Source organism: Rattus rattus, chromosome 10 (assembly GCF_011064425.1).
Source record: "Rattus rattus isolate New Zealand chromosome 10, Rrattus_CSIRO_v1, whole genome shotgun sequence".
In the NCBI taxonomy this organism is placed as follows: Eukaryota; Metazoa; Chordata; class Mammalia; order Rodentia; family Muridae; genus Rattus; species Rattus rattus.
The window spans coordinates 2,047,572-2,074,309 of record NC_046163.1 but is presented as its reverse complement, the minus strand read 5'-3'; the positions used below and the strand labels follow the sequence as shown (position 1 = coordinate 2,074,309).

Below are 26,738 nucleotides of genomic sequence, written 5' to 3'. Positions count from 1 at the left end.
GCTGCTCTGGAGTCACTGCCTGTTTTGGTCATTTTACTGCAGTGTTAAGAAAATGGTAAAGATCAAATGATTCCTGTGTGCTTAGGTTTAAAACTAACTTGTGTGTGCATTTATGGGTGTGTACAGGCCCCACATCACGTGTGGAAATGAGGTCTATGCAGCGGTCAGTTCTCTTCACTGTGTGCATCTGGAGGGTTCAACTCAAGGCCACCGGGCACGGTCGTCTTCAAGCTGAGTCACTGACATGGCCTAAGCATGGGAAGTCAGAGGGCAATGTTGGAGTCTGTCTTTATTAGACTCTGGTTGCCAGGATGGTGAGGCCAACGCCTTTATCAGCTTAGCCGTCTCTCCAGCCCCCATAGCCCTTATCGCTTTGCAGATTAAATGGTCCACTGCAGGTTTGGACTGCACCACACTCTGGCTTTAGTTCCTAGCTGGACCCGGCCTGGCACGGCTTCCATCTAAACACTTGGGTGGTAGAGGCAGGAGAGTAAGGAAAGCTCACGGCCAGCCTGAGCTACACAAGCTGGTCTGAAAATTGTTGGGTTTGAGCAGATGACCTTGAAAGCTAGCAGTACCCTTTCTCTGTAGCTTTAGTTTAAGAATGGGTCCCACAATAGTTTTATCTACTAAGCATTCACATTGGAGCCCATGCATTTTCTGTTGAGGGCATCGCACATTAAAAAGCTACAGAAGGGGTTGGGGATTTAGCTCAGTGGTAGAGCGCTTGCCTAGCAAGCGCAAGGCCCTGGGTTCAGTCCCCAGCTCCAAAAAAAAAAAAAAAAAAAAAAGCTACAGAAATATTCAGACAGAATGAAGCATTAGTTTCAGAGCAGAATCACAGGAATCTGATGGAGTAACTCAAGCTTTCCTGTATGAACTGTACTTAACTTTAGCTTCTCCCTGAGACTGGCAGAGATGAGAACACGTGTAGCTATGAGATTCAACCGTTAAGGTCAGAACCTCACAGATATTTTCTTTTTCGGCCTATAATTCTTCCTGCCTCTGCCCTGTGTCACCACATCTGGCCTCATCTCAAAAACATGTAAACTAAAACTATCTCAAGAGGCAACATCTGGTCCATTACCAGTAAGAAATGTGCATGAAAATTGCCCAACCTGACAGGACTTTGGGGTAAGACAGCATTAGGCAGGCCCAAGGCCTCATGCACACTAACTGGGCAAGCGGTCCACTGCTGAGCTACGGCCTCAGCCTGGAGACTATTAGCCCACGAGTAGGGTAGTCCTGGTCTTTGGTTGCTAACAGTTTACACCTGTTATTTAACAGTGACGTCAGCATACATATTGAAAAACCCTGTACGCTTCTAATTAAATCTTTTCATTCATCTTCATGCTTGAGAGTTCTCAATCATTGAACATTAAGATCACTTTTAGACCTGCCCTCCTTTAAATCAATAGGATCCCTTGAGTTGTAATGATAGGAACTAAGTATTTCCTATATCAGTTTTATTTAAAACACAAATAAGTATTTCTCTTTCGTTAATGGCAAATGGTTCAAATAATGTTGAACACAAATCATTGACTAATACAGGGCATTAAATATGAACAGACTTTTTTTTAAAGCAAAAGAATAGAGGTTATATACAAAAGAGACCTACAATCTATATGCCAATTCAAAAAAGGAAATGTGTTTATAAATGTGTGGTGAAACCAGAACCTTCCACCTCTGCTTTGGAGAAGGGCTGTCATACAACATTCAGTCAGCTGAAGATGGATCGGTATAAGTGTCTATACAGAAACTTCAAGTCATTTTTGCATGTGCAGAATCATCCAGATCTTCCCGACTGAACTGGCAGTCCTGTGGCTTTCTTCCTTTTCCATATTCCCAACAAGGCTACATGAACTTCAACTCTTGATGAGCCGCTTACAACAGCAGTTCCTTAGGAGCCAACATGACAGGTGATCCAGGACTTCCCTATGAGAAACAAACTGGCCACCCACACAAAGTATCACAATGAACGAGTCTCTCCTTTCCTTCTTCCAGTTCTGTACAGTGTCTCATTTCAAGACTATTATCCTCAACAGACTTGTTCCTTCACAAGTCTAAACCTCGAGGTGATTATGAAGACCGACATTAAGAAAAGAAAACTCAATCCGGAAATGAAGAAACTGGAGGTATCCAATACACCCCAGAGCATCTTGCCGTCCCTATGCCAGTACAGCCCCGTGTACTGGTACAGTCTGTTGATCAACACTGGCAGCTTGAGGTTTTCCCCTCCTCCCATGGTTAAAGCACATCAAATAAATACTAGGCAAGAGGAGTTTCCTGGGAGAGTTAGAAATTAAAAAAATTACCAATTTTCTGTCTCTGATAATTCAATGCCAGTAAGATAAAGGTATTGAAGGAACAATTTTCATACTAAAAAAAGAATTTCTAGTCATGTCACCATCTCTTATAAAGAATCCAGGGAACCCCAGAAATAGAAACGTAGTTTCAGGGGGCCCCTGAGGCACTTTAAAGCCTTTAAAAAATTACAGTAGTAATAAATTAGCTATTGCTCTTCAGAGGCCATGGAGCAGCTGACACAACAGAACCGGTCCAGAGTTATGTCCGCATCTCAGGTGCTCAAGCTGCCCGGCCCTCTTTAAAGCTTAGACGAATCTCCAAATACCTTTAAAAAGACATACGATTTTACACAGACTGAGTGGGTCTTTTGTTTAGTGGTAGCATGACATTTGGTCCACAATGGTTAGCAGCCGTCTTCATTTTAAACTCTGATAAAATTAAGACAATACATAAATAAATACAGCAGGGGAAGCTAGCCCACACTGACAAACACCTCAAGGACCACTGAGTTCTCGTGCACCGTTTCATTTGGAGCTCAGTCCCATGTGGAGAGAAGGGCATTACAGAACTTTCTTCTCAAGGATGCTGAACAATGGCATTGAATGGACAAAACGGTTATCAAGGGATGTAAAAGATCCGACCCCAGGGAGGACACACACAGGTACTTCAGAGGTATACTTTTGATTTGGGTAAAATTTGAGACTTAAGGAAATTATCACCTCAGGTAAATAGATAAAAGTAAGTCCAGTTTTGGGTGAAGGTTTTTTTTTTTTAAGTGTCCTCACTGTCCCCCTTCAGCTGTCAATCATCTCTGAGAGCTCAAGCAGAAGGTCGTCTTCATCTTTCCCAGGATCCAAGTCAATCTCAGCTTCTAATTTGCCCCCTGAAATTTCCCATATTAGTTTCTCAAAGTCATCTTCCACGGAGAGTGGAGGCTTTCCTGTGGAGGCCGAGCTCAGCCGGCGCGGTTTCGTTGCCATCTGGGATGAGGAAGGGCCAGAGCCTTCGGGGAGCAAGGGTTCTGAAGAAGCTTGGGCTGAAGACAGCGCAGAACTGTAAGTGAAAGACAGACTGTTAGACCAAGCTGTGCGCGTCTTTCATGGTTAAACGACCAGAGCCTCAGCAGTTGAGGAAAAAGTGTTTCTGAAGGCACACACGAGAACTGTGTCACTAGTCTGGAATCACATTTTACACACATTTACACACATTACACACATTACACACATTAGCCAGGTGTGTACAGCATCTTTGCAACGTGGGGGCAAACAGCAGCAGCGAAGAGCAGCGAGCTTTTTTGCCCTCAGTTTGGAGTCAGATGGGAACCTGTAACGTTCAGTGACTCCCCAGCACTGCTTTGCTAGAGAGCAAAACCAAAAATGGCATGGATTTGGTTAAGACGGCATTACCTGTCTTTCGGTTTTTCTGTCTCAGACATGGTGACGGATTTATCCTCAGAGAGGAGTGGGCCAACAGCCTACAAAGGAAGAGAAAGGTCAATTGGTGAGTCAGGCTTCATTCTTTTGGTGTCCATATGTTATGTGTGTATGTGCAATGCCAGCGTGCACGTGTGTGGAGTTCAGAGGAGGGTATCAGGGAGTCTTCTACTGTACTGTCTTACTTCCTCAAAAAGCCAGTCCCTTACTAACCCCAAGCTGGTGGTTTCCAGCTATGTTAGCTGGGTCCCTCTGTTTTCATCCCTCAGTGTTGGGGTTACAGGCACATATATGGCTGTACTGGGATTTTTATGTGGGTGCTAGGGGATTCAAACTCAGGTCCTCATACTTGTGTAACAAGCACTTACCCACTGACCCTGGTTCCCAGTTTTTGTTTGTTTTGTTGTTATGAGACAGGACCTGACTATGTAGTTTTAGATATCCCACACCTCTACCTTCCCCTGCCTCCCCACTGCCCGGCCTGGAGTCAGGTTTTCCTTTTGTTTTTTAAAAGCCAGAGCATACTTTCTTTTGTTGCCTTCTTAGAATCATGGCTGTAGTTTTTGTTTTGGCATGGTTGGAGACCTTGGATAACCTAGGATCTTTCTTACTTTTTTTTTTTTTTAATTATTTATTTTATGTATGATTACACTGTCACTGTCTTCAGACACACCAGAAGAGGACATCAGATCCCATTACAGATGGTTGTGAGCCACCATGTGGTTGCTGGGAATTGAACTCAGGACCTCTGGAAGAGCAGTCAGTGCTCTTAACCGCTGAGCCATCTCCCATGTTAGGTGGTCTCTCTACCTCTGAGCTGCATCTTCGGCCCAAAGGCTACCACTGTTTAAACCTGATCCAGAAGCTGAGTATATAATTAGCTTCCAACCTTCAGCTAGAGGAACAGCCTAAGACTCCCCAATGTTTAGGAAATGACAGATGTGGGAGTCAAAGGGAGGCAAAACCAAAGAGCAGTTGTCCTGCCAGAGTCAAGTACCACTGAGTGGTCATCTCTTACCACGGCTGCTTTCTTGGCGGGGCTTTCCTGCAGGACACTGCTGGAGCTGAGCGGCTTCACAGCTGCGATGACAGCAGAGTGCACCTCCACAGCCTTGCGCTTGGGAGCCAATTTGGGGGCTGAGACAACCTTGACCACAGATGGCTTCACATTTACTTTGGGCTTGGCTACAAGGAACAGAGTATATCTGATTAGCAACCAGATAATCTTTTTCATATATAGAATAGATCAGAATAAGATACAATGCCTTTAGTAAGAAAAATATAAAAAAAAAAAAAAGTGTCCAAGCATGGTGGTGTGTGACTTAAATCCCACTGAGTCTGAAGCCAGCGTGATCTATATAATGGGTTCCAAGACAAACAGGGCTATGTAGAGACCTGGTCTTTCTTTTACTTTTCTTTTTTTTCTGGAGCTGGGGACCGAACCCAGGGCCTAGCAAGCGCTCTACCACTGAGCTAAATCCCCAACCCCGAGACCTGGTCTTAAAAACAAAACAAAAAGCAATACTCAAAGAGCAAACAGCATGAATAAAAATGAGGTCACATGGGTCACCATGACACACCCTTCAATGTTGCTATCATATTCTGAGGTATTTTCTTCTGCAAAACAAGAAAAACTAAGTGCAATTGCACATATTTGTGATCCAAGCACCCAGAAGGCTGAATTCTAGCACAGCTGGGGCTGTATAGTGAGACCCTATTTCAAAACACCATAGGAAGGATGCACCACAGAAATTGTGGGTAGGACTTTCATGTTTTCTTCTTCTATGACAAAGTCTCATGTATCCCAGGCTGTCCTTCCATCAAGTAGCCGAGGATGACCTTGAACTTCTGATCCTCCTGTCTTATTTTGTCTCTTGAGAAGAGCAAGGATTTGGTGACTCGGATGATAAAACTTGGAATGTTTGTGAGAAAGTAGAGAAAACAATGATGCTGTTTGCTCCTAGCGCCTTTGAATAAAGATAAGAGTGGGCTTCATGGCAAAGCTAACTACCTACATGTGCACGAGCAATCCAGAGTTCAAAGTATGTCCTGAAAGAGAAGCTTCCACCAGCCATAGCACTCACGTGGCCCAACTCAAATTCACACCCGCATCATCTATTGGCTGACTTACAACACAGCACATGGTTGGGATTGAGGCATTCAGCCGGGGTTGGTGTCTCCGGCGTGAGACGGCCACTGTATCATATAGGCTAATCCAACAGATCCTCTCTCTACATTCACTCTATGGTTCTGCTCCTCTAGACAACTGTAACACAACGGGGCAGGGATTATATGCTCTATAAGGGAACCCAGGGCTTTGTGCTGGCCAGACAAGTACTCTACCAACTGAGCTCCATCTCCAGAGCCACACGAGGCAGAAGACAGCAATTTTAAGTTGTGAGGAAGAACTCTGCCTACATTTCCCATTTGCAGATCATGATCAGAAACATCACTACTGGTTCTGTGACCTCGGTACACAGGAGATCCACTCTACCACTGCCACAGCTGGTGAGTTCTGTCACTGTGCGACAACGGAGGCACCAAACCAGTCACTCACCTTTACCCCTTTTCTCCAGAGTCTGTGCTGCACACTTCACGTGCAGTATTGAGTCTCCAATCCCGGAGGTCTCCACCTCCCCTTTCTGGGACGACTCCGTGGGGAGCCGTTTTGCCAGGTGCCGAGTGACGCCCGATACAGCAGTGAGCACCGGCTTCCCCACCACTCGGGTATAGTAAGGAGCCTCGTCTGTCCGCACAGATGCCAAGGCTGGCTTCTCCTTTTGTGAGGCTCCTCTCTCCTGCTGTCTCTGTGTGCGATTCTCTTTGACAATGTCACATCTGTTGACTGGAAGTTTTGTGGGATCACTTATGGTCTCATCTGAAGTCTGTGGACAAGTTCAATCAAGAATTAAGGCATGCACTCTCATTTATAGTGGTAAGTTAGATAGATTATCTCATGATTCAGAATAAAGAGGCTCACTATTTGATATTAGACAGAAGATATGCTGTTAAGTATGAAAGATTAGAACTAAAATGTATGAAATTAAGTGAAAAAAAAAAAAACAACCCAGAATTATAGGCTATAAGTACCATTCTAAGTAAACACTAATGACTATTAAATAATTAAGATGCCTGAATATTGTTTATGTCAAGATATTTTTTTTTTTTTTTTTTTTTTTTGGAGCTGGGGACCGAACCCAGGGCCTTGTGCTTGCTAGGCAAGCGCTCTACCACTGAGCTAAATCCCCAACCCCAAGATATTTTTAACTGTGAAAAAAACCTAGTGTCTAGAAAGAGCTCATACTTGCAAATTATAATATTATACAGTCAGTAAAAAGAAACACCCTAAGGAATTACTAAAGTTTCAGCAGGGTGCAAAATGACTGAACATGAGATTCATTTCTATTAACAGATGTCTCAGTGGTTACGACACCTGCTGCTCTTGCAAAGAACCCGGGCTCAGTTCTGAATGCTGGCATGCCAACTCACACACACATAAAGTAACTGGAAGAACAATAACAACAAAAACTAACAGAGAACTCCAAGAATCTCCCACAGGTACGGTGGTACACAATTTTAATCCCAGAAATCAGGAGGCAGAGAGGGGCAGATCTAGGTTGAGTCAGAAACCAGTCAGGTCTACACAGAGAATTTCAGGACAGAAATTTCCAGAGCCTATCTCAAAAACAAACAAACAAACAAACAAACAAACAAACCAAAAACAAAAATAACTGCACACCAAACAAAAAAATACAAATTCCACAGGAGATGATAAGCACAGTCCTGGGCCCTGTGTACAGGCTGTAGTCTAGCACTGAGGAAGGGAACTGGTTGAGACAGGCAGACTGGGCTATATAGTGAGAAACTGTCTTCAAAAATCTCAAAAAAACCAACCACCAACCATCTAAAACACCTAAAACCAAACAAAAGCATGAAACAAAACAATTAAAATCACAATCACTGTACCACTGAAATTAGTGACAGAAATTTACTGTAAACTAAAGCTGAAAGCACACACCCTTCACCTGACTAGGTGTGCCTGGAAGTGTGAGATAACACTTACCTCACTAACTCCCATCTTAGTCACACTGCTCTGAGAGGGAGCGCCACCACTGTCCTCAAGTTCAAGTTTCTTCTCTTCTCTTACACCTATATTCAAATTAAAAACACCATTGCTTTAATAGGGCTGCAAGCTCATAAGCTGAAATAAAACCTTTCTTTCTTTTTTTTTTTCTTTTTTTCAGAGTTGGGGACCGAACCCAGGGCCTTCCACTGAGCTAAATCCCCAACTCCAATAAAACCTTTCTTAATGAATACAATTCTACTGGCTAGCTTTGGTGTCAACTTAACTTTGGCTATGGTCATCTAAGAAGAGGGAGCTGCAGCTAAGAAACTGCAGCTAGTCATCAGACTAGCCTGGCGGGCATTTTCTTTTTCTTTTTCTTTTTTTTTTTTTGGTTCTTTTTTTCGGAGCTGGGGACCGAACCCAGGGCCTTGCGCTTCCTAGGCAAGCGCTCTACCACTGAGCTAAATCCCCAACCCTGGGCATTTTCTTGATTGGTAATTGTTGTAGGTGGGTCCAGTCAACTTTGGGCAAATGGTCTTTGATTATAAACAAAGGCAGAGTGGGCAAGCCATGAGCATGCCAGTAAGCAGTGCTCCTCCTTGGACCATGCTTCAGGTCCTGCCTTTAGCTTTCTACCTTGACTTCCCTCAAGGATGTCCTTGTGATCTGGAAGTGTAAACCACGTAATATTCCCAACTCAGGCTATTTTTGATCAGTGTTTTATGAAACCACAGAAAACTAAGACAGTAATGATAAGAAGCAAGGAAAACCTTATGAGGATAGCTAAGAGACTGGTCCTATAAAACCTCAAGACCACAGGAATATACTGTTGAGCTACAGGCCACCCATAGTCAACAGCTTACTCTACTAATTGTGGTGACCCCAGGTCGTGTCCCACCCCTTAGGAAAAGCCAACTTTTCAAACAATGGCCCAGGCTCCCGAGGGCCCGCCCTGTGCTGGAGCAGAGCTGCAGTTAGGGGAGCTACACGAACCTGATCTCTTGGTGATGCGCAGCAGCCTCTTGGCCACTGGGGCAGCCTCCGCTTGAGGCCGGGAGCTGCCACTCCTCTCAGCGCTTTGCTGCACCCTCAGGGCCTTTTCCAGCTTAATTTCCTCTAGCGTCTTAATATGCACCTCCTGCATAGGCCTGGCTCTGCCTGCAGGCTCCTCCTCAAGCTGTCCTTTGCTAACAGCAACAGTCGGCAGGCTCACAGTCTTTTTCACTTCAGAATCTTCTGTTAGCATGAGGCAACTTGTATCCTTTTTGGATTTCTGTCTTTCCATTTCCTGCTGCCGATGTTTCTTTTCAGCCAGGACCTCAGAGAAGGTTTTGATCCGCACCGAAGAACTTTTTGTTCCTGATGGAGAATCCTCAGCTCCTGAAGGTTCTTCTGTCTTTAGTTTAGTTTGCAATTCTCCACGTTTCTGATTGGCTCTTTCAAGAAGAATTTCTTCCAGTGTCTTAACATGGATCTCACCAGTTTTATTAACTCTCTCTGTTTTGAGGAAGGGCATATATTTAAGCTCTCATTATCTTACTGATTTATGACCTCTCCACTGTACAGGTACAATACCCAAGGAAGCACATCAGATGCCCATGTACAGTAATAATTTCACCCTCAAGTGTAGAAAATTGCAAGAAAAGTTCTTATAGAAACAACCCTACTAATTTGTTTCTACCACTCCACTCGCTGAAAATCATGTATCAGTGAGGAAGCCTGCACCATTATAAATCCTAAGTAAAAAGTATGAATGAGCTCCCCACTCACTCATAATGCATGTGTATGACACCTGCACGGGGTGCTAAGCCAAGCACACTGCTGCCCAAGTGTGGTGTATAGTCGAACAGACACCAGACTATACACCTCCCATAAAACCCAACGGTAACAAATCTGATCTATATCCTCGGTACTCAAAAGATCATTCTACAGCTGTTTAAAATATGGAACATATTACCGGAGAGCTAAGACTATGAACACACCCAACAGTAAAAGAATTTAATTAAAATTCAAAAGCATACGAAATATAGCCCAAGCTCTAAATATGTTGTGGGACTCTGTGAACTTGGCATCCCGACCAGTCTCATTTCTGTCTGTCTCTGTAGCTCATGCTGGTCAGGAAGTCCTGATATAACACAGCCTAAGTTAACCTCAAACGTAGAGCAATCCTCCCGCTTGCTTGGATTACAGGCATGAATCACCATGACCCACTAGTTAGGTTGTTCTTGTTTAAATAAAGAGTTCATGGGGCTGGGGATTTAGCTCAGCGGTAGAGCGCTTACCTAGGAAGCGCAAGGCCCTGGGTTCGGTCCCCAGCTCCAAAAAAAAAGAACCAAAAAAAAAAAAAAGAGTTCATTTAAATGGTTAATTTTAAGTCCAACTTGGATTCTCATCCTCTATTCTAGTGCTTTCCTCTGGTGCAAACACTCATCAGAGTCCTGTGATTGCCTAGTCCTTCGAACATATCTGCTTTTTGAAAATAGCTGATGCTATTTGGGTTCTTGAAGTATTTTAGTAAAGTACTCATGACAAAGCAAGGACTTGGGTTTCAAGTGGATAAGTCTTTGGTGATAGGGTCTTTGCAGAAGTATGGTAGTCTCAAACTAACCATTCTCTTGTCTCAGCCTTTGTGAGTACTAAGACTGTGACGAGGGCTACCACAACTGCATTCTCATTAGACCTTTAAAATGATTGTAGAGGTGGAGAGATGGCTCAGTGGCTAAGAACTCTTGTTATTCTTGCAAATGATCAGGTTCAATTTCTAGCACCCACATGGAGGTTCAAAACCATGGGTAACTCCAGTTCTATAGAGTCTGACACTCTATTCTCACCTCTGCAGACACCAGGCAGAACTGTGTTGCACCGGCCCACATAAAAGCCATTCATACAAAATAAAATAAGTAAATCTAGGAAAAAAGTTAATTGTAGTCTTTTCTTCCAGTTCACAATGACAACGTAATCTCAAAATTATCACTCAAAGAAAGTACATGGTTAATAGTGAATTGGGAGACTTCTCATTCCTACCAAAAATCATTGAAATGATAGACATTGATTAAAAATAGAATTAATCTAAACTAACAATGAAAAAAGAATAATGCTGTGTGCTGATCAACCTGGCCACCGATGGGGTGGCAGTGGGGCGGCATGTATGTTACAGATGTCATGGACTGCTTCTACACACTGCCAATTTAGTTGATATGTGGGTATTGGGTAAAGGCTCTGCAGATGTCCCCAGGACCTCACGCATACTAGGCAAGTGCTCAGCTTTTTAACATAACTGTAGCCATTTTGTATTCAATCTCCATTTGCACATATCGTGAAATTAAGTTCAGGCTCTCAGATTCCACTTCCCAGAAGTAATTATCTATAGCTGACACTGAAGAGTGCTACTAATAAGCCAAAAAGTTATAGTTGAATTACTTATGCTCTCCTTTCTCAACGTTCTTAAAGCCTCCTGTTCACCACCTGTCCACTACCTCTTACCTCACTTAGACCCAATCAACTTACAAGTCGGCTGATAACACATTGTCTAGAGAGCCGAAAACATTGTATTACTTCACTGCTTGCCTTTCAACCTTTGAACCTAGTTTTATTATATAAAAAGTCTACCTTGAGGACAGATTAGTGCCACAATTCTTTTTTGTGTCCTGATCCATCAGTATTAAGATATACATTTAATAGATTTTTCTTGCTTAACTGAGATCAGTGAGCATATGGTTTGTGTGGCGATCCCTGAACCCCAACATCTACACACAAGAAAACATAACCAAAAATCTCCATCTACTCCTCAGGCAGTAACCCAACCTTTCACCTACGTCATAAAAGTGGGGGGAAAACCTGCCTAGGACTTCTCTCCTTCCCAGCCAGCACTGTAATACCTTAAATACCCCGATCTATACCACTATGTTCGTTTTCTTGAACTACCTTAGATCTTTTCAAGGTTTACTTTTATTTATTTCTATGTCTATGTCATATATGTACATGTGCTTGCAGAGGCCAGAAGAGGACCAGAGCTAAAGTCACAGGCAGTTTATGCACCGCCTAGTGTGGGCGCTCATAACTACCGAGGGATCTTTGCAGCCCTATCTGGGTTATCATAATATAAGGTCTCATAACCCAAGCTAGCATTTAGCCTTCTACTGTCTCAGTAATACAAGCCAGGTCTAAAATGCAAATACACTTTGATTCCTTTTTAATATTTCTTCCCTTAGGATTTGTTTATTTTTTGTTTACTTGACAGAGGATCTCTCTACATAGCCCCAATAGTCCGGGAACTCACTATGTAGACTACACTGGCTTCCAACTCTCAGAAATCCACCTGCTTCTGTGTGATTGTGTGAGCGCTAGGATTTAAAGGCATGTTGCACATGATAATTGATTTACTATTACTAGTGTGTGTGTGTGTGTGTGAGAGAGAGAGAGTGAGTGTACAGGCACATGTGCCTTACTAAGGCCTGTGTGAGTCAGAGGATACCTTCAGTGTCAGTTCTCTGTCCTACTGTTGCTGCATGGATTAAACATGGATCATCCACCATACTGTGGCAAGTGCTTTTACCACCTAAGCCAACTTACCAGCTCAATAACCGTAAAATAACCTTTGTCACTGAACTAGAATAAGCTCAAGCTGTTATAACACGGTTTAACCAAGTTCCTTTCTTCTCTTGTTATTGGACCCTTTATCCCAATTCCACGTCTTAACTAGTCCCTGATGGATTGTGCTTCCTCGGCTCTTTGACTCTGCAAGAGTGATTCTTCTTTAATACAAGCCCTGGCTCTTATAGTTAGTTTCTACTGCTGTGATGAAACACCATGACTATCAACAACTTGGGGAGGGAAAGTTTATTCCAGTTTACAACTCTCGGGCCACTCCACTGCTGAGGGAAGTGGGAGCAGGAGCCTGGAGGCAGGAGATGATAAAGAGGCCATGGATGAGGCTATTTACTGACCCCCATGGCATGCTCGACATGATCTCTTATACCATCAGGTACTATCACCTCTGGGGTGGCACCACTCACAATGGTCTGGGCCTTCCCTCCTAAATCAGCAACTATAATCCCAGCAACCACATGGTGGCTGACAACCATCTGTAATGGGATCTGATGCCTTCTTCTGATGTGTCTGAGGACAGTGACAGTTGACTCATATAAATAAAAATAAACAGATTTTTAAAAAAGGGGGAAAAAAAAAAAGGACCACTTGCTTGCCCATGGGCCAATTTATTGTTTGTCCCAATTGAACTTTTTCAAAACAACTCTAGATTGTGTCAAGTTGACTGAAAACCAGCAAACACTGGTCTTCTAACTTTACCTAGCCAGCTCCTGATTTTGAGTTTGAACCTCTGCTGAGTGCTACCCCCTCCCCATGCTCTCACAGGATCTCTCGCATTTTCTCTTACGATGATAGTGCTTATCCCAGTATCTTGGATATTCCTATCTTTCAGGAGCCTATGAACTGCAGTGGTTGTTAAAAACTGTTAGTTTTGTTAAATGTTAACTATTTAGAATCAGGCAAACACTCAAATGTGAGCAAAGAATGAGGTTCCATACCTGTGTGATTACAAACAGGCACGAAATGTCTGTAAAAATCAAAGTACTTACCTTTCTTTGGTGCTTTATCAATGTTAGTTTCTGGTGCTTCCACTTTTTTTCCCAGTCTCTGTGCAAGACTTCGCTTTAATGGGGGATCATTGTCACCACCTACAAATAGGGAGAGACTCACTTAAGACTTAATCTTCAACAAAGTAAAAAACAAAACCAAAAATAGACAATTTAAAATATTCTAGGATAGGCGGTGGTGGCACACACCTTCAATCCCAGCACTCGAGAGGCAGAGGCAGGGGATCTCAAGATATGGTCTCTAGACAGCCAAGGCTATGGAGAAAAGCCCTGTCTCCAGAAACAAAAACAAGCAAAAATCACCAAAGTTTTCTGCATTTAAATGGTGTTTGTCCACCAGCCTCCTAGAATTTAATGTTAAAACCACAACGTCTCAGAAAGAAAAAAACAAAACAAAACAACTAGTAGACCAAAACAAACCAACAAACCACGAATGAATTTTCAAAACTACTAAAATCACACAGGGAACCATAGCTCTGGCTGAAGCTAAAGCTTAGAGACAGCGATGTCAGCTTTGCTGCCTGTGCTGGATGGTTTGTCCCCTTGGCATGAGCTAGTTACCTGAAAGAAGGAACCTCATAGAGAAAATGCCTCCATAAGTCATTTAGGGAGTTTTCTTAATTACTGATTGATGAGGAAGGAAGGACCCAGCCCACTGTGGGTAATGTCACCCCTGCACTGATGGCCCTGGGTTCGTTCTATAAGCAGGCTGAACAAGTCACGAGGAACAAGAGTAAGGAGTGCCCTCCACGGCCTGTGTGTCAGCTCCTGCCTCGCCTCCAGGTTCCCCCCCCCCCCATCAGTTAGGAAGACAGTAGAAGAATTAGTGTTAGTTGTCACGGGTATGAAGACTGGCTAGAGCTGTGGCTCTCAGGGTCTTCTGCTCAATACCCAGTGCTACATACGCTGGGTGGAGTAGCGCAGGCCTATAATCCAACTTTGGGAAAAATGGGGGTTAGATGGTCAAATCTTGCCTTAAAAAGAGAAAGGAGAAGGAAAGGAGAGGAAAGATAGAAGGAAGAAGAAAGAGGAGGACACCACTAACCAAATGAAAATATCTAGGGTTCTGATTCTTTTGTTTCTGCGATCAGTGAATTTTAATGCAGACTGCTGTCTGGCTGTAATACAATCAGTCTTTCTGCATCTGCTAGCCAAAGGGAAAGGGTAATGGAGAGGGAACCACTAGGAAAACCATAAAAACAAAGAGAAAACAGTCTCTGGTTTTGTTTTCCTTGTTTTTTTTTTTTGTTTTTGTTTTTTTGTTTTTTGTTTTGGAAGACTAGGATCTCTCTATGTAGTTGTGGCTGGCCTGGACTAGTTATACCAGGCTGGCCTTGAACACACAAAGATCCTCTTGCCTCTGACTGTTTGAGTGCCGAGACTAAAGGTACATACCTGGACCAAGCCTGTAATTATTAAACCTAGGACCTTCTAAAAGGTTAGCCATGGCCTGGACATGGCTTAGGCATGAGAAAAAGAAAAGGTCAGCTATAATCTAATTAAGTTATAATACTTTAAACCTGCAATAGCTTCAATGAAAGGTGTAAACACATAAGAAATCTTTACAAATGTCAGTCAGGAATACAGGCGGACCCATCAGCATGTCAATACTGATGTGCTTGGGTAAAGTTTCAACAAGGTAACACGTTAATACACAATTAATACACGTTAATACGCAGATGGAATAACTCACCTCCTGGAAGTTTTCGTTTCCCCAGTCTCTCAGTAAGACTCAGTCTAACCAAGGGCTCTTCTGAAATGACAGAAATGAAATGTTTCCACTGTTACCCAATTGAGGATATTACATTCATATGAGCCCATGAAGGAGTTAATTCTGAAAATCAGTCTTATTAAACAAGTCTAATAAATCAATAGTCTAGTAAACATGCAACAGCATGGCATTATTGAGAACATAAGTGGCCAATCTATCCTCGTGTACCCTGAAAAGTTATCTAACATTATCACCAGAGGGTAAGCCTTCTTCCAAATGTCTGCTGTTCAAATGGAACATTTAAACGTATATATAGTTAAATATAACACAAAAGTGTCTTTTGTGTTATATTATTATTGTGCTAGGTATTTTTATGTCAATTTGACACAAGCTAAAGTCACTGGAGAGGTAGGAGCCTCAATTAACAAAATATCTCCATAAGACTAGGTAAAAAGCTGTAGGGCAACAGTTCTCAACCTGTGGGGTGCAACCCCTCCATTGGTGGCAGTGGTGGGGTCTAGTGACCATTTCACAGGGGTCATATCAGACCTTATATTATGATTTGTAACAGTAGCAAAATTAGAGTTATGAAGTAGCAATGAAAATAATTGTATGGCTGGGGGTCAGTACAACACGAGGAACTGTATTAAACGGTTTCAGCATTAGGAAAGTTGAGAACCACTACTCTAGGGCTTTTCCTTAATTAGTGATTGATGTGGGAAGGCCTGGCCTACTATGGATGGTAACATCCCCTGGCTGGTGGTCCTGAGTTCTGTAAGAAAGCAGGTTGAGCAAGCCACGAGGAGCAATGCAGTAAGCAGCACCCCCCTCCCCCGCCCTCTGCATCAGCTCTGGCCCATCTCCAGGTTCCTGCCCTGCTGAGGTCCTGTCCTGACTTCCTTTGGTGACGAACAGTGCTGTGGAAGCACTAAACTCTCCCACACCACAGTGGTTTTGCTCATGGTGTTTGGTCATAGCAATAGTAACCAAAAACTAAGACAATTTCTTATCACATTTTAAACAATTCAGTAAAAAGATCTATGTTTTTCTTTCACTCTAAAGATGTGAGAACATATTTTACTCAAAATGAGCAGCCAATAAACTTACTGAAGCAAAGAGAAAATGTTAAATTAGATGCACATAAATGTGAACTACCTGACTGAACATTCCGACTTTTTAAACAACAGGTCATATGTTCCAATTTTTCAACCTCATATCTAATCAAAACGTTTCAAGTCCTCCTAAATCTCCAAAGTGAACAAATGTGTCACCCAAGGCTCTTCTTTGTGTTGCCAAACAACCAAGTCCAACAACTCGACACCTGCTTCTAGCTTACCTTGTTTGCTTGACAGAGTTACGGTTCTCACCACAGTCCGAACATTCTCCTTCTCAGGGCCTGGATTGGGCTGAGGCTGATGTAAAACACTGGAAATTCCCGAGGAGCCTTCTGAATGAAAAAGGCAAATAAATAACCTACAGAAAGTAAGGCTGATCCAAGTCAAGAGTCTGTCTCTATGAGATTGCTGCTCAGGCAGACACTCAGCCTTCTGCTCACCCACGAGGCTAACACTACTCTAAAGGTCAGGAAGAAGCATGGTCAGCCGTGGCCATCCTCAAAACAAGAATCCTACAGAGTAAGCTTTTATTTCTTTATTACCTTAGCTACAATTTTTGAGAGTAGGAAATGTACATTAACTAGGTTGAGACAAGCAAGCTCCAGAAAAAACAAACAAACAAAAAAAAACTTTGTAGATCTTAAGAACCCTCTTGTACCTAATGATATGCACGTTCTTTTAGTAGGTTCTGTTTGCATGTGGAGGTTAAGAGGCCAATTCTGCCTCCCCTCATTCCTCATGAGACTGTGTCTTACAAGGACCTAGAGTCTGCTTAGACTAGACTGGCCAGCAAACCCAGCAATCCTCCTGCCCTCAGAAGCAGGATTACCAGCACACACCACCACATCTGGCTTTTTATGTGAATTAGAGAGAGAGAGCACAGATTCTAGGGTTTGTGTAGCAAGTATTTCACTCTGCTGGCCCCTCAATCCGGCCTTAACTGTTGTTCTTTACAGCTAAATATTTTAAGATATTAGCCCAACATGGTAGCACATGTCTTTAATCCCAGCACTCAGGAAGCAGAGGCAGGTGGATCTCTATGAGTGCAAGGCCAGCCTGGTCTACATAGTTAAGTTCAGGAAAACCAAAACCAAAAAAAAAAAAAAAAAAAAAAAAAAAAAACCCAACAAATAACCAAACCAACAACAATAAAAAAAAAAAAAAAAACAACCCATGTGCTGGAGAGATGGCTCAGTGGTTAAGAGCACCAACTGCTCTTCCAGAGGTCCTGAGTTCAATTCCCAGAAACCACATGGTGGCTTACAACCATCTATAATGGGATCCGATGCCCTCTTTGGTGTGTCTAAAGACAGCAACGGTGTGTACTCACATACATAAAATAAATAAAATCTTAAAGAAAAAAAAAAGAAAAAGAAAAAGAAAAAACCCCATAAATCAATTTGAAGATACACACAGGTTTTTTTTTTTTTTTTTTTTTTGTTCTTTTTTTTTCAGAGCTGGGGACCAACCCAGGGCCTTGCGCTTCCCTAGGCAAGCGCTCTACCACTGAGCTAAATCCCAACCCCGATACACAGGTTTTTTAAATTACTGTACAGACTTAACTCTTAACAGTGAGGACAGCTCCAATAGCCTTATTTCACTTCAAACAAGCCACAGAAATAAGAGTCTGTATTTGCTGAATTTGGTTGTTGTTGCCAGAAGTATCCTTATTACTCGTCTGGTAACACTCAAGTATTCATGCCAAGCTTGTGATGACTTACCACCTTGCTTCTTGGATTTTTCCTTCATTTTCTTTGATTTAATTTCCTCAAGCGTTTTTATTCCAAAATTCAAAGAGTCACCTGAGAAACCCAAGGGGGGAACCACATGAGAACAACAGCCTTTCTCTTTGTATTCATGTATGCTTTGAGTAAATGAATTACAAGACAGTACACATTCTGTGAGCAGAGCACATCATTAGGAAAAGAAAGCTTAGAGGCTGTGCACTAAATATCAACAGTGTCCGTTGGAAACCCGACAGCCTCTTCCTACCTGGCTTTAAACTGGCTCCAGGTTTGCGGGTAGAGGCCACTCGTAGTCCATTATGGGCGTCAGTTGTTGGCTGCAGGGCAGGTGTTTTGCTCTCATCACCCTCCTCAGAAAACTGATCTGTATGTGCACACGAAAGACAAGCCTCCACTAAGAACAATGTAGAGCTTCAATCTTTTCCTGTCTAGTTCATCCCAGACAAAAACGTACCATCGTCATCTTCATCATCATCGGCAGCATTGATCACGACAGGCGGGTGTGTGGGGCTGGGAACATTTTCCGAACTCTCCACTTTCATCACGCTCCGCAGCTGAGGGCAGGGGTTGGACTGAACAGACAATTTGTTCTGTTGAACCGTGAGCTGGCTTGTCTTTACTTCCTCTTCTTGTGACTCAGGCACAGTGGGTAACACAGCTAAACACGCAAAACCAGACATAAATTTACAACAGAGAATTATAATCCCCAGTCAACAAAAACCTATCCTTTATGATAAATTGGCATATATGTTTTTATAAACCTAATTTCCTTAGTTTCACCCCAAAGTCTCCATGAAGACAAAAGTATTTTTGAACCAGTGACTCCTTAATTGTAGATAAGCAGATGGCAGGCAATGACAGCAGTAACACCAAGAGTTAGTTCTAAATACCAAACATTCCTTTCACAACTGAGACTACAATTTATCTGCTCAGCAGAAAGATGCATACACAGGCCACCTGCCGCCTCCATCTCCCGGTTTTTTTGAGTCTTGCTATGTAACCCAGGCTGGCCCTCACACTTATGCTTCTCCTGCCTTAGCCTTCTGAGTGCTGAAATCACAACCACCTTCCACTATTATAAATAAAAATTATTTTAAAAGGAACTCTGAAAAAAAAAAAACCCAAAGATTTCTGTGGAGCTGAGGTTACAGTATGGGGCTGTAACAGAGTGGTAGAGGGAGGGCATGCTTGAAATCCTGGGCCTGATCCTCAGCCCAGGAACAACAGGAGAAAGAGACATCTTTAGCTATCCTCTATTAACAACCTTTATTTTAAGTATAAAACGCTGGACTAGTTAGTCCATGGGGTGCTGTGGTGAACGACTATTAGCATCCCAGCACTCAGGAGACTACAGCAGGAGGATCAGTAGTAGTAGTCAGTTGAGGCTACAGAGAATAATCCTCTGTTTCCCCAAGAGTGAGCCGGCGAGTACTTTTGGCTTTGTGGATCAAATGGTCTCCATCTCAACTAGTTCACTCTGCCGTATCAACAGAAAACCAGCCACAGAAGGTGTGTATTCAGTAAATCTTCATTGACACAACAGGCAGAGGAACCAACCTACCAACTCTGGTCTGGAGAATTACGTTTCTTTTGAAAACATCTAAAGGTTTGGTAAGAAAATAAAAATGAAACTAACTATAGTAATATAATGACAAACAAGAAACATCTGGTCCTCTCTGTGCACACTTATCAGCTAACCTCTGTAAGGTTTTGTATTATACACCAGGAATAATACTGCTCCCATGGGACTAACAGAAGTGTGAATAGAAGGTGCTCACTGAATAGCAACTGCTCTCTTTTAGAATCAAAACCAATCTCACTTTTGCTTGGAGGTAGGAACAGTCCATCGACATAACGACTTCTGTTGTGATGGAAAGCGCAATTTAATTTTTGACATCCCATTGGCTGGTTTTCCCAATAACAAGGAATTTCACTTCGTTTTTTCTGTAAAAGAGAACACATTGTTTTTAAATAAAAGGGGAAGTAAGTCTTAAATTAATGTTGTGATTGGTTTTCTACACAAAGTTCTGAACTGACACAGGAAGTCATGTTTAGTGGCTGAATGTGCTGCTTAGGCATCAGGAGAGGTAGGAGGAGCTGCTCTTCTTTCTAGGTCTTCATCCTGAAAGCCCTAAAGGCCCACACTTGATGAAGAAAAGCAGGAGAACATAGCAGTTTAGAATATGGAGTAAGAGATAGTATAATAACCTTCCTTCCAGTTAGGTCACTCAAGGGCCTTATCCACACACAACCAATGCCTGGCCAGCCTCATTTTCCTTTGCTACAAAACGTGAACTACACAGAAGCCAGAACAGGCCATGAGGTATCTCCTGTAGTCTCTACCTTGAGATACGCTCTCTCACTGAAGCTGAAGCTCATTTCAGCAGGGCTAGCCAGCCAGCCAGCTCCCCAGGCCCTCATGTCTCTACACTACGCTTGTGTCTAGAAGTGCGGCCATGTGTGGCTTTTCATGTGGGTGCTGGGCCTTCAAAGGCTTGCACAGCCCATCCTAGTGTACCCCGCGAGTCAGCTTCCTAGCCTGAATCCGTGATCCTATACCAATGCTTCTAAGGAAACAGCCAGCCAGTTTCCATTATCCTCTACACCCACAAAGCCATCACCTTTCACCAGCCAGTCCCACACCAATACATACATTTGTTCCACGTGTTTTTTCTACTTTGCAGGATGTGTTGGCACACACTTTTGATCTCAGCACTTGGGAGACAAGGGCAAGTGGATAGATCTCTGTAAGTTTGAGGTCAGCCTGGTGTACAAACTAAGTTCCAGAGCAGCCAGGGATACACCGGGAGACATCTCAAAACACAGCATGAAAGCAAATAAGGAGACAGACAGACAAAGAGAAGAGAGAGAGAGAGAGAGAGAGAGAGAGAGAGAGAGAGAGAGAGAGAGAGAGAGAGAGAAAGAGAGAGACTATTTACTATGTACTTACTGAGTACTAATATGAAACCCAGAACCAACAGCAAGCACTACACTCATCTGAACAAGTCATATTGTCTAGTAAAGTACATCATAGCTTTCCTCTAATTGGAAAAACTATCTAGAATTTTAGCACTATTTGTTGGTATGTTTCTCAGGATGTCTCTTCTTTTTCTGCTACTAATTTTGAAAAGCAAAATAATCAACCAAGAGCACAAGAGTCAGCAATCAAGAACACTTGACTATAGTATGGGAGCTCAATTCAGAAAGGTAGTTTGTCACCCATTCCACCTCAGCTGGAGACACACATCAAGAGACTGGTGTTTATCTCTGAGCACGTCTTGCACATACATTTTCTCGAGCAGACAGACTACTGACTCCATCAGTGACTACTGAATTCATCAGTGATGAAACAGACTGTAAGGGTGAGTATGTTGTGAACGGAGTCCATGTAGCTCACACCATGTCCACGACCATGGTTAAAGGTCTTTTATACTTCCAGAGATAGTGTTTAAATGCCCATACAAACACAAGTACAAATCTTTCTCCTATTTTATTTAAAAGGTTTTTTCAGACTTATTTATTTTTGTGTATGCGTTTTTTGCCTGAATTGTACATGCACCATGTGGCCAGCCTTATGCCTGCAAAGTTCAGAGAATCCAGAAGAAGGCATGGGACCTCCTGAAACCAGAGTTGGGACAGTTGTGAGCTGCTGTATGGATGCGAGAGCCTCTGCCAGAGTACCAAGTGCTCTTAACTGCTGACCGATCTCGCCTCTATTTTTAGCCTGCTGTTCTGTTCCCTCTAGATTTTCACTCAATATATTCTGATCCTTATTAAATGATTAGTGTCCACCTTAAATTCATTACTAGTGCTCACTGAGGCCCACACACTGCGTGGAGGCAGCACTGCTAGTTTCCAGTACTTTACTGCTGCTGCAAGGGCACTCCTGATATACTTAGCTCGGCAGTGAGAACAATGTGTAAATATTAATTCTCATCAGACACAGGGAAATAAACCTGTGCAAAAAAAATCAACTACCCACACGCTGACCCTGCTTGGCTAGCACCTGAGAGAGAGCGTGGCTCTTGGAGCACCTCTGAAGTTAAATGCCAGAGTAGGGAAGGAAAGACTCACTCTGCCTATCCTTTCTGTACCACCGATGTGGTTTATGCTTACATCTGAGTCTGCGATCTTGGTACCTAAGACAGATGGTGTGTGATGCGTTTCTAAGAGGACTTTCTTCAGGAGACCACTGCAGTGAGTTGCTCATAGATCCAAATACTTTTCTGTCTTGTGATATGAAATGTATCCTTACTCTTGTCATAGCTCCTAGATGTGCTATTTTGGAGACCTGTTCTTCGATTCTTCCTAGGAGTTATGCCAAGGTAGAATGTGAGCTTTCAAAAGTTGCATACGAGTATCTCAATTAATTCAATGAGCGCCTTATTATTTGCACAGTAAGGCAACTCAGAAAGCAAGAAAAAAAACTAGAAACTGGGAACCAGATTGGTGCAGCTTTATAAGTCCAAGTACACTAATGACATATGTATCCTCTTCCTTTCCTCATCTCTTCCTTAACAACTGAACTGAAAAATCAACTCTGAAGGAATCACATATTCATTTGAAAGAGAAATACAAATCGGTCCCAACCAAGATTCTAAGGTGCTGCCCATAAAAGGTTGGGAAGACACTGTTCAGGGACAGTCTCCTGAGGGTTGAGGGGATGAGTCAAGGAAGGCTTTTCTGCAGAAGGGGCTCCAGTGCAGTGATGAGAATATATTCATAGAAACAGTGAGGAATGAGTTTCAAAGAATGAGTCCTAGGAGAGAAGGTGGTACTCAGCAGAAGGTAAATGGAGTATGGAAGCATCTCACATAGGGGGGTGGCCTAGCACCATGCACCAGAGCCCAAGATCTCCAAAGATCGAAACGCCCTCACAAGATGGTATAGTCCAAGCACGAGGAGGAAAGGACCCAGGGCAACACTATCCAGTAGCAGCAACAGGACGAGGAGGTGGAGAAGGGGGGCGAGAGCGGTTCTCACTTTTGAGAAAACAGTAACAAAAGAAACCTACACTAAGCCCTGGTACTGATGAGCTGAAAGCTCCCATGTGAATTTGTGCCGTTCAGAATGTAGACCCAAAGCAATGCATGCTCATTTATACCTCACCCACTCCTCTCTCTTTAAGGACTTGAAAAGCAATAGGGACAGACCAAAGCTTAGTGTCTTTATCTACCTTTCTCCCCTGAAAGGAACCAATACATCTTTATATAGACAGATTTTAGAATAGGAAAATCACAAAGATTAAAAGGCCTGGAAAACCTCTATTTGCCACAATATAAAGGTGTTCAAAGAACAGAGTGGTAAGGAGTGCCCCCCAAAGTAAAGAAGTCAGCTTGAAGGCCTCTTTTGTGTTAAGTTGGACTATAATGGATATAACACATTAGCAAAACAGAAAACCAGTAATTCACACTAACACAAATAGGTCCTGGAGGAAATCCAGTTTGATGAGAAATGGGCCATCTAGAGTAGAGTTTAAAGAACTTCTAAAACCGGGACACTGAAATGGCTCAGTGGTGAAGGTGCACGCTGTCCAGCCTGGTGACCCACGTGGTAGAACAAGTGACATGTGAAGTCCTCTTCTGACCCCCACATGCACACACACACACACACACATGCACACACCTACAGACCGACAAATGTACACATATACAGTTTGTTTAATTACTAAAACTTTATCGAGAAGCAATGTAGACATACTGTGAAAAAAGTTAAACATCAGTAATGGAAAACTAAAATTGTATACCATGTTATGATCTTTGTACAATGAAAAGAATAGTGCTTTTGTGATGTCCTATGAAATATATACCATCTAGGGGGGCTGAAGAGATGGACTAGAGGTTAGGAGCATTCATTGTTCTTGCAGAGATCCAGGTTCAGTTCCCAGCACCCACACCATGGCTCCCCACCATCTGTAACTCGGCTCCAGGAAATCCGACTCCTTCTGACTAATGCTGGCACTGCACCCATGTGGTAGAGAAACATTCCAGCACAGACACATACAATTAAAAAAGAGACATACTCAATTGCAACCTAATAATGAAAATGTAAAAATAAACTAAATCATACGTTACAGAACAGTTGCCCTACAACTATCATGAAAGCTCAAGAAGGACTAAGCAGGGCCTTGGGATGAAGGAGAGAGACTAAGGCATCACACACACATGTGATCTGTGAGTGCGGACCGCTCCTTCATAGAGCAGCACAGACCAAACGCAGTCTGTAAGTATAGCTGCTCCTTCAACATAAGGTATGGCCAGACAGCGGCAAACCTGCATGAGGACAAAAGTGTTACTGGTTCTCACTTTCTACTTTTCACAGCTGTGTTACTGTTAGGGCATCAGAGCCCTAAAAGAAGAGTTAGAGGACTGTGAGCTACCAAATGGGTGCTAGGAAACAAACTCAGGTCTTCTGTAAGAAAAAAGCAAGTACTCTTACATGCTGAGCCCCCCTCTAGACCCTGCAACTGTTTTAAAACTTAGAAGCATGGGTCAGCAAGGTGCCTCAGCATCTTGGCCACAGAGCCCGAGCATCCTAGCACAAGTCCCTACATAGACTGTGGAACTAGAGCTGATCTTCAGTCGGGGTGTTCACTGACCTCCACATGTGTGCAACAGCATGCCTGCACCCGGACCCCCACCAGGCTTGGCAGTTAAGTGTTTTTACTCAGTTTCCCCACCTTCACTAGCCACTATCCTCATATTTTTTTATTGCTTCTGTATACCTATGGTAACAGAAACGGGAAACTTACGTCAATTTCCATGTGGCGAAATCTGCACACCTGTCGAAAACAACGACCTTCCTGCCATAGTGTGCAAACAGTTTCATTTCCTAGTGCAGCTTCACAGTGACGGAATGGGCAGCTGTCACCCTGTGAACAAAACAGGCAAGGATTGTGGCACGTGTCATAGCAATAGTGTCCAGGAACTTAAACAGACACACTAGTAAGCGAAGACCTGCAAGGCAGAGAACAAGATGTAGCAATAGCAGCAACCACCCAAAGCAACAGACCTGTGTGTGTGACCTACTGCCTTTCGTTGTTTGTCTGACACGGCCCTCACAGCCAGGGCTGGGAACTCCCCATGCACATTAGGCTGAATGACAGGGGCTTAAGGACCTACCTTCCTCTCTAACCCCACAACAACCGCATGCCATCAAGCCTGGCCTGTGACGTGGATTCTGGGTATGGAACTCAGGTTCTCATGCTTACCTGCGAATCCTTCACTGACTGAGCTACCTCCCCAGCCTTCACCCACTTCTTTGTTGTTTTTGAGACACGTTCTCACTATGCAGTCTCCGTAGGCCTAAAGCTCACTGTGTAGCCCCTGCCTCCCTAGTGCTAGGATAAAAGGAGTGTGCCATCACACCCAGCTTTCCTCAACCTACTGAGTACACAGCTGACTAAGGACCTGAAGAAGACAAGGACTCTAAGGAAAGAAAATATCCTCTAAAACACCATGTAATTCGCCTTCAAAATGGCTTCAAGTCCTGATGTCAATATTCCCTAGCTTTTGATAGAAAATAAGAAGGGAAGTGGAAAGGCTGCAAGTGATAAAAGCATAATTACTATATGATGAATAGTTACTTTTACTATCTGAAACAAACTGCTATTGTACAAACTGCTGATATTAAAGTCCCTTTTTTAAAATCTTGCTTTTCTTCTGCAGTGTCAGGACCTGAATCCAGTAGCCCTCAGGCTTGCATGTGCTCTATAGCTGAGCTCACACCCAGTAGGAAAACATCCTGCCCCTTACCCGAACTCTGTGAGATGGGCTGGCTACCGGCACAGGAGGCCCTTGCAACCCTCCTATCTCTATTACCATACTTAGCTAGACTTAGCTGCTTAAACACAGCATCACAGTGATTTTAGAACAAGCTACTATAGTACACAAATGTACAGGACTAGCCATAAAGAAATATGAGACAATGACATGCCAGCCTAAATAGTGCTACCAAAAACTCAAGCAGACAAACAGGACATTCTGACAGAAAAAGCAAAACCCTAAAAGTAGCATTCTCTTCTTACTAGCAGAAAACATGGAAGAGGTCAAATTTAACCCATAACAGCTCCCGAAATTACTATACAACCCACCCATTCATCTAAACAAGATAGAGAAAAAAAAAACCAAAAACCCCAGAGCTGCTGAGCCACAGAGGCCAAAGTCTCTGGAAGGCACTTGGACTAGATTAATTACGGCAGAATGACAACTACATAACATGGGCACTTTGGGGTTTTGTGGCACATGGGAAAATAGTAATTATATATAAATGAAAAAATGAGCGATGGGTTTTTTTTTCTTTTTTCTTTTTTTTTGGAGCTGGGGACCGAACCCAGGGCCTTGGACTTGCTAGGCAAGCGCTCTACCACTGAGCTAAACCCCCAACCCTGAGCGATAGGTTCTTAACACACAATTCTTCACTAACAACTGGTAACGGGTGATATAACAGCTGAGCAAGACACAACATAAACAGTTTAGAATGCAGGGAATCTTAGCTAATTTTATTTAAGAAACCACAGGAAGCACGGATTTAGAGATGCCAGTCTTACTTTGGTGCATGTAGAATAGAAATAAAAATAGCAGTCTTCTCCCTGATTAGGCATACTGGGTAAATTCTCAGGCCAAAAGTGGCTTCCTGGAACAAGCCACTGCTTCCTCGAGGTGAAGACCAGCTCCAAGTACTCTTGAAGTGGACTTATTCTTCCAATGACAACTCAACCACAGAAATCGTCTTTAAAACGTAAATC

General features: G+C 43.0%; 1 protein-coding gene across 1 annotated transcript; it reads right to left on the bottom strand.

Moving 5' to 3' along the window:
* Positions 1-1,429: 1,429 nt before the first annotated feature.
* Zc3h11a (zinc finger CCCH-type containing 11A) lies at positions 1,430-26,738 on the bottom strand. Its single transcript, XM_032915667.1, has 15 exons — positions 26,541-26,738; positions 24,744-24,863; positions 19,813-19,936; positions 18,447-18,650; positions 18,240-18,356; positions 17,969-18,049; positions 16,469-16,579; positions 15,115-15,174; positions 13,404-13,502; positions 8,800-9,303; positions 7,804-7,889; positions 6,298-6,625; positions 4,759-4,925; positions 3,714-3,781; positions 1,430-3,360 (listed from the first exon to the last, which is right to left on the bottom strand). Exons 1-15 carry the CDS (start codon positions 26,592-26,594, stop codon positions 3,102-3,104), a joined length of 2,382 nt encoding a protein of 793 aa, XP_032771558.1. The 5' UTR covers positions 26,595-26,738; the 3' UTR covers positions 1,430-3,101.

What these genes read in the sequence shown, in the direction of transcription:
- Zc3h11a (XM_032915667.1), bottom strand. Translation starts at nt 26,594, where the DNA reads ATGCCTAATCAGGGAGAAGACTGCTATTTTTATTTCTATTCTACATGC. An exon ending in TTCGCCACATGGAAATTGAC is followed by an intron (nt 19,937 to 24,743) that starts GTAAGTTTCCCG and finishes TCTCTTTTACAG; the next exon opens with AAAAAACGAAGTGAAATTCC. An exon ending in TGATGATGAAGATGACGATG is followed by an intron (nt 18,357 to 18,446) that starts GTACGTTTTTGT and finishes GTGCACATACAG; the next exon opens with ATCAGTTTTCTGAGGAGGGT.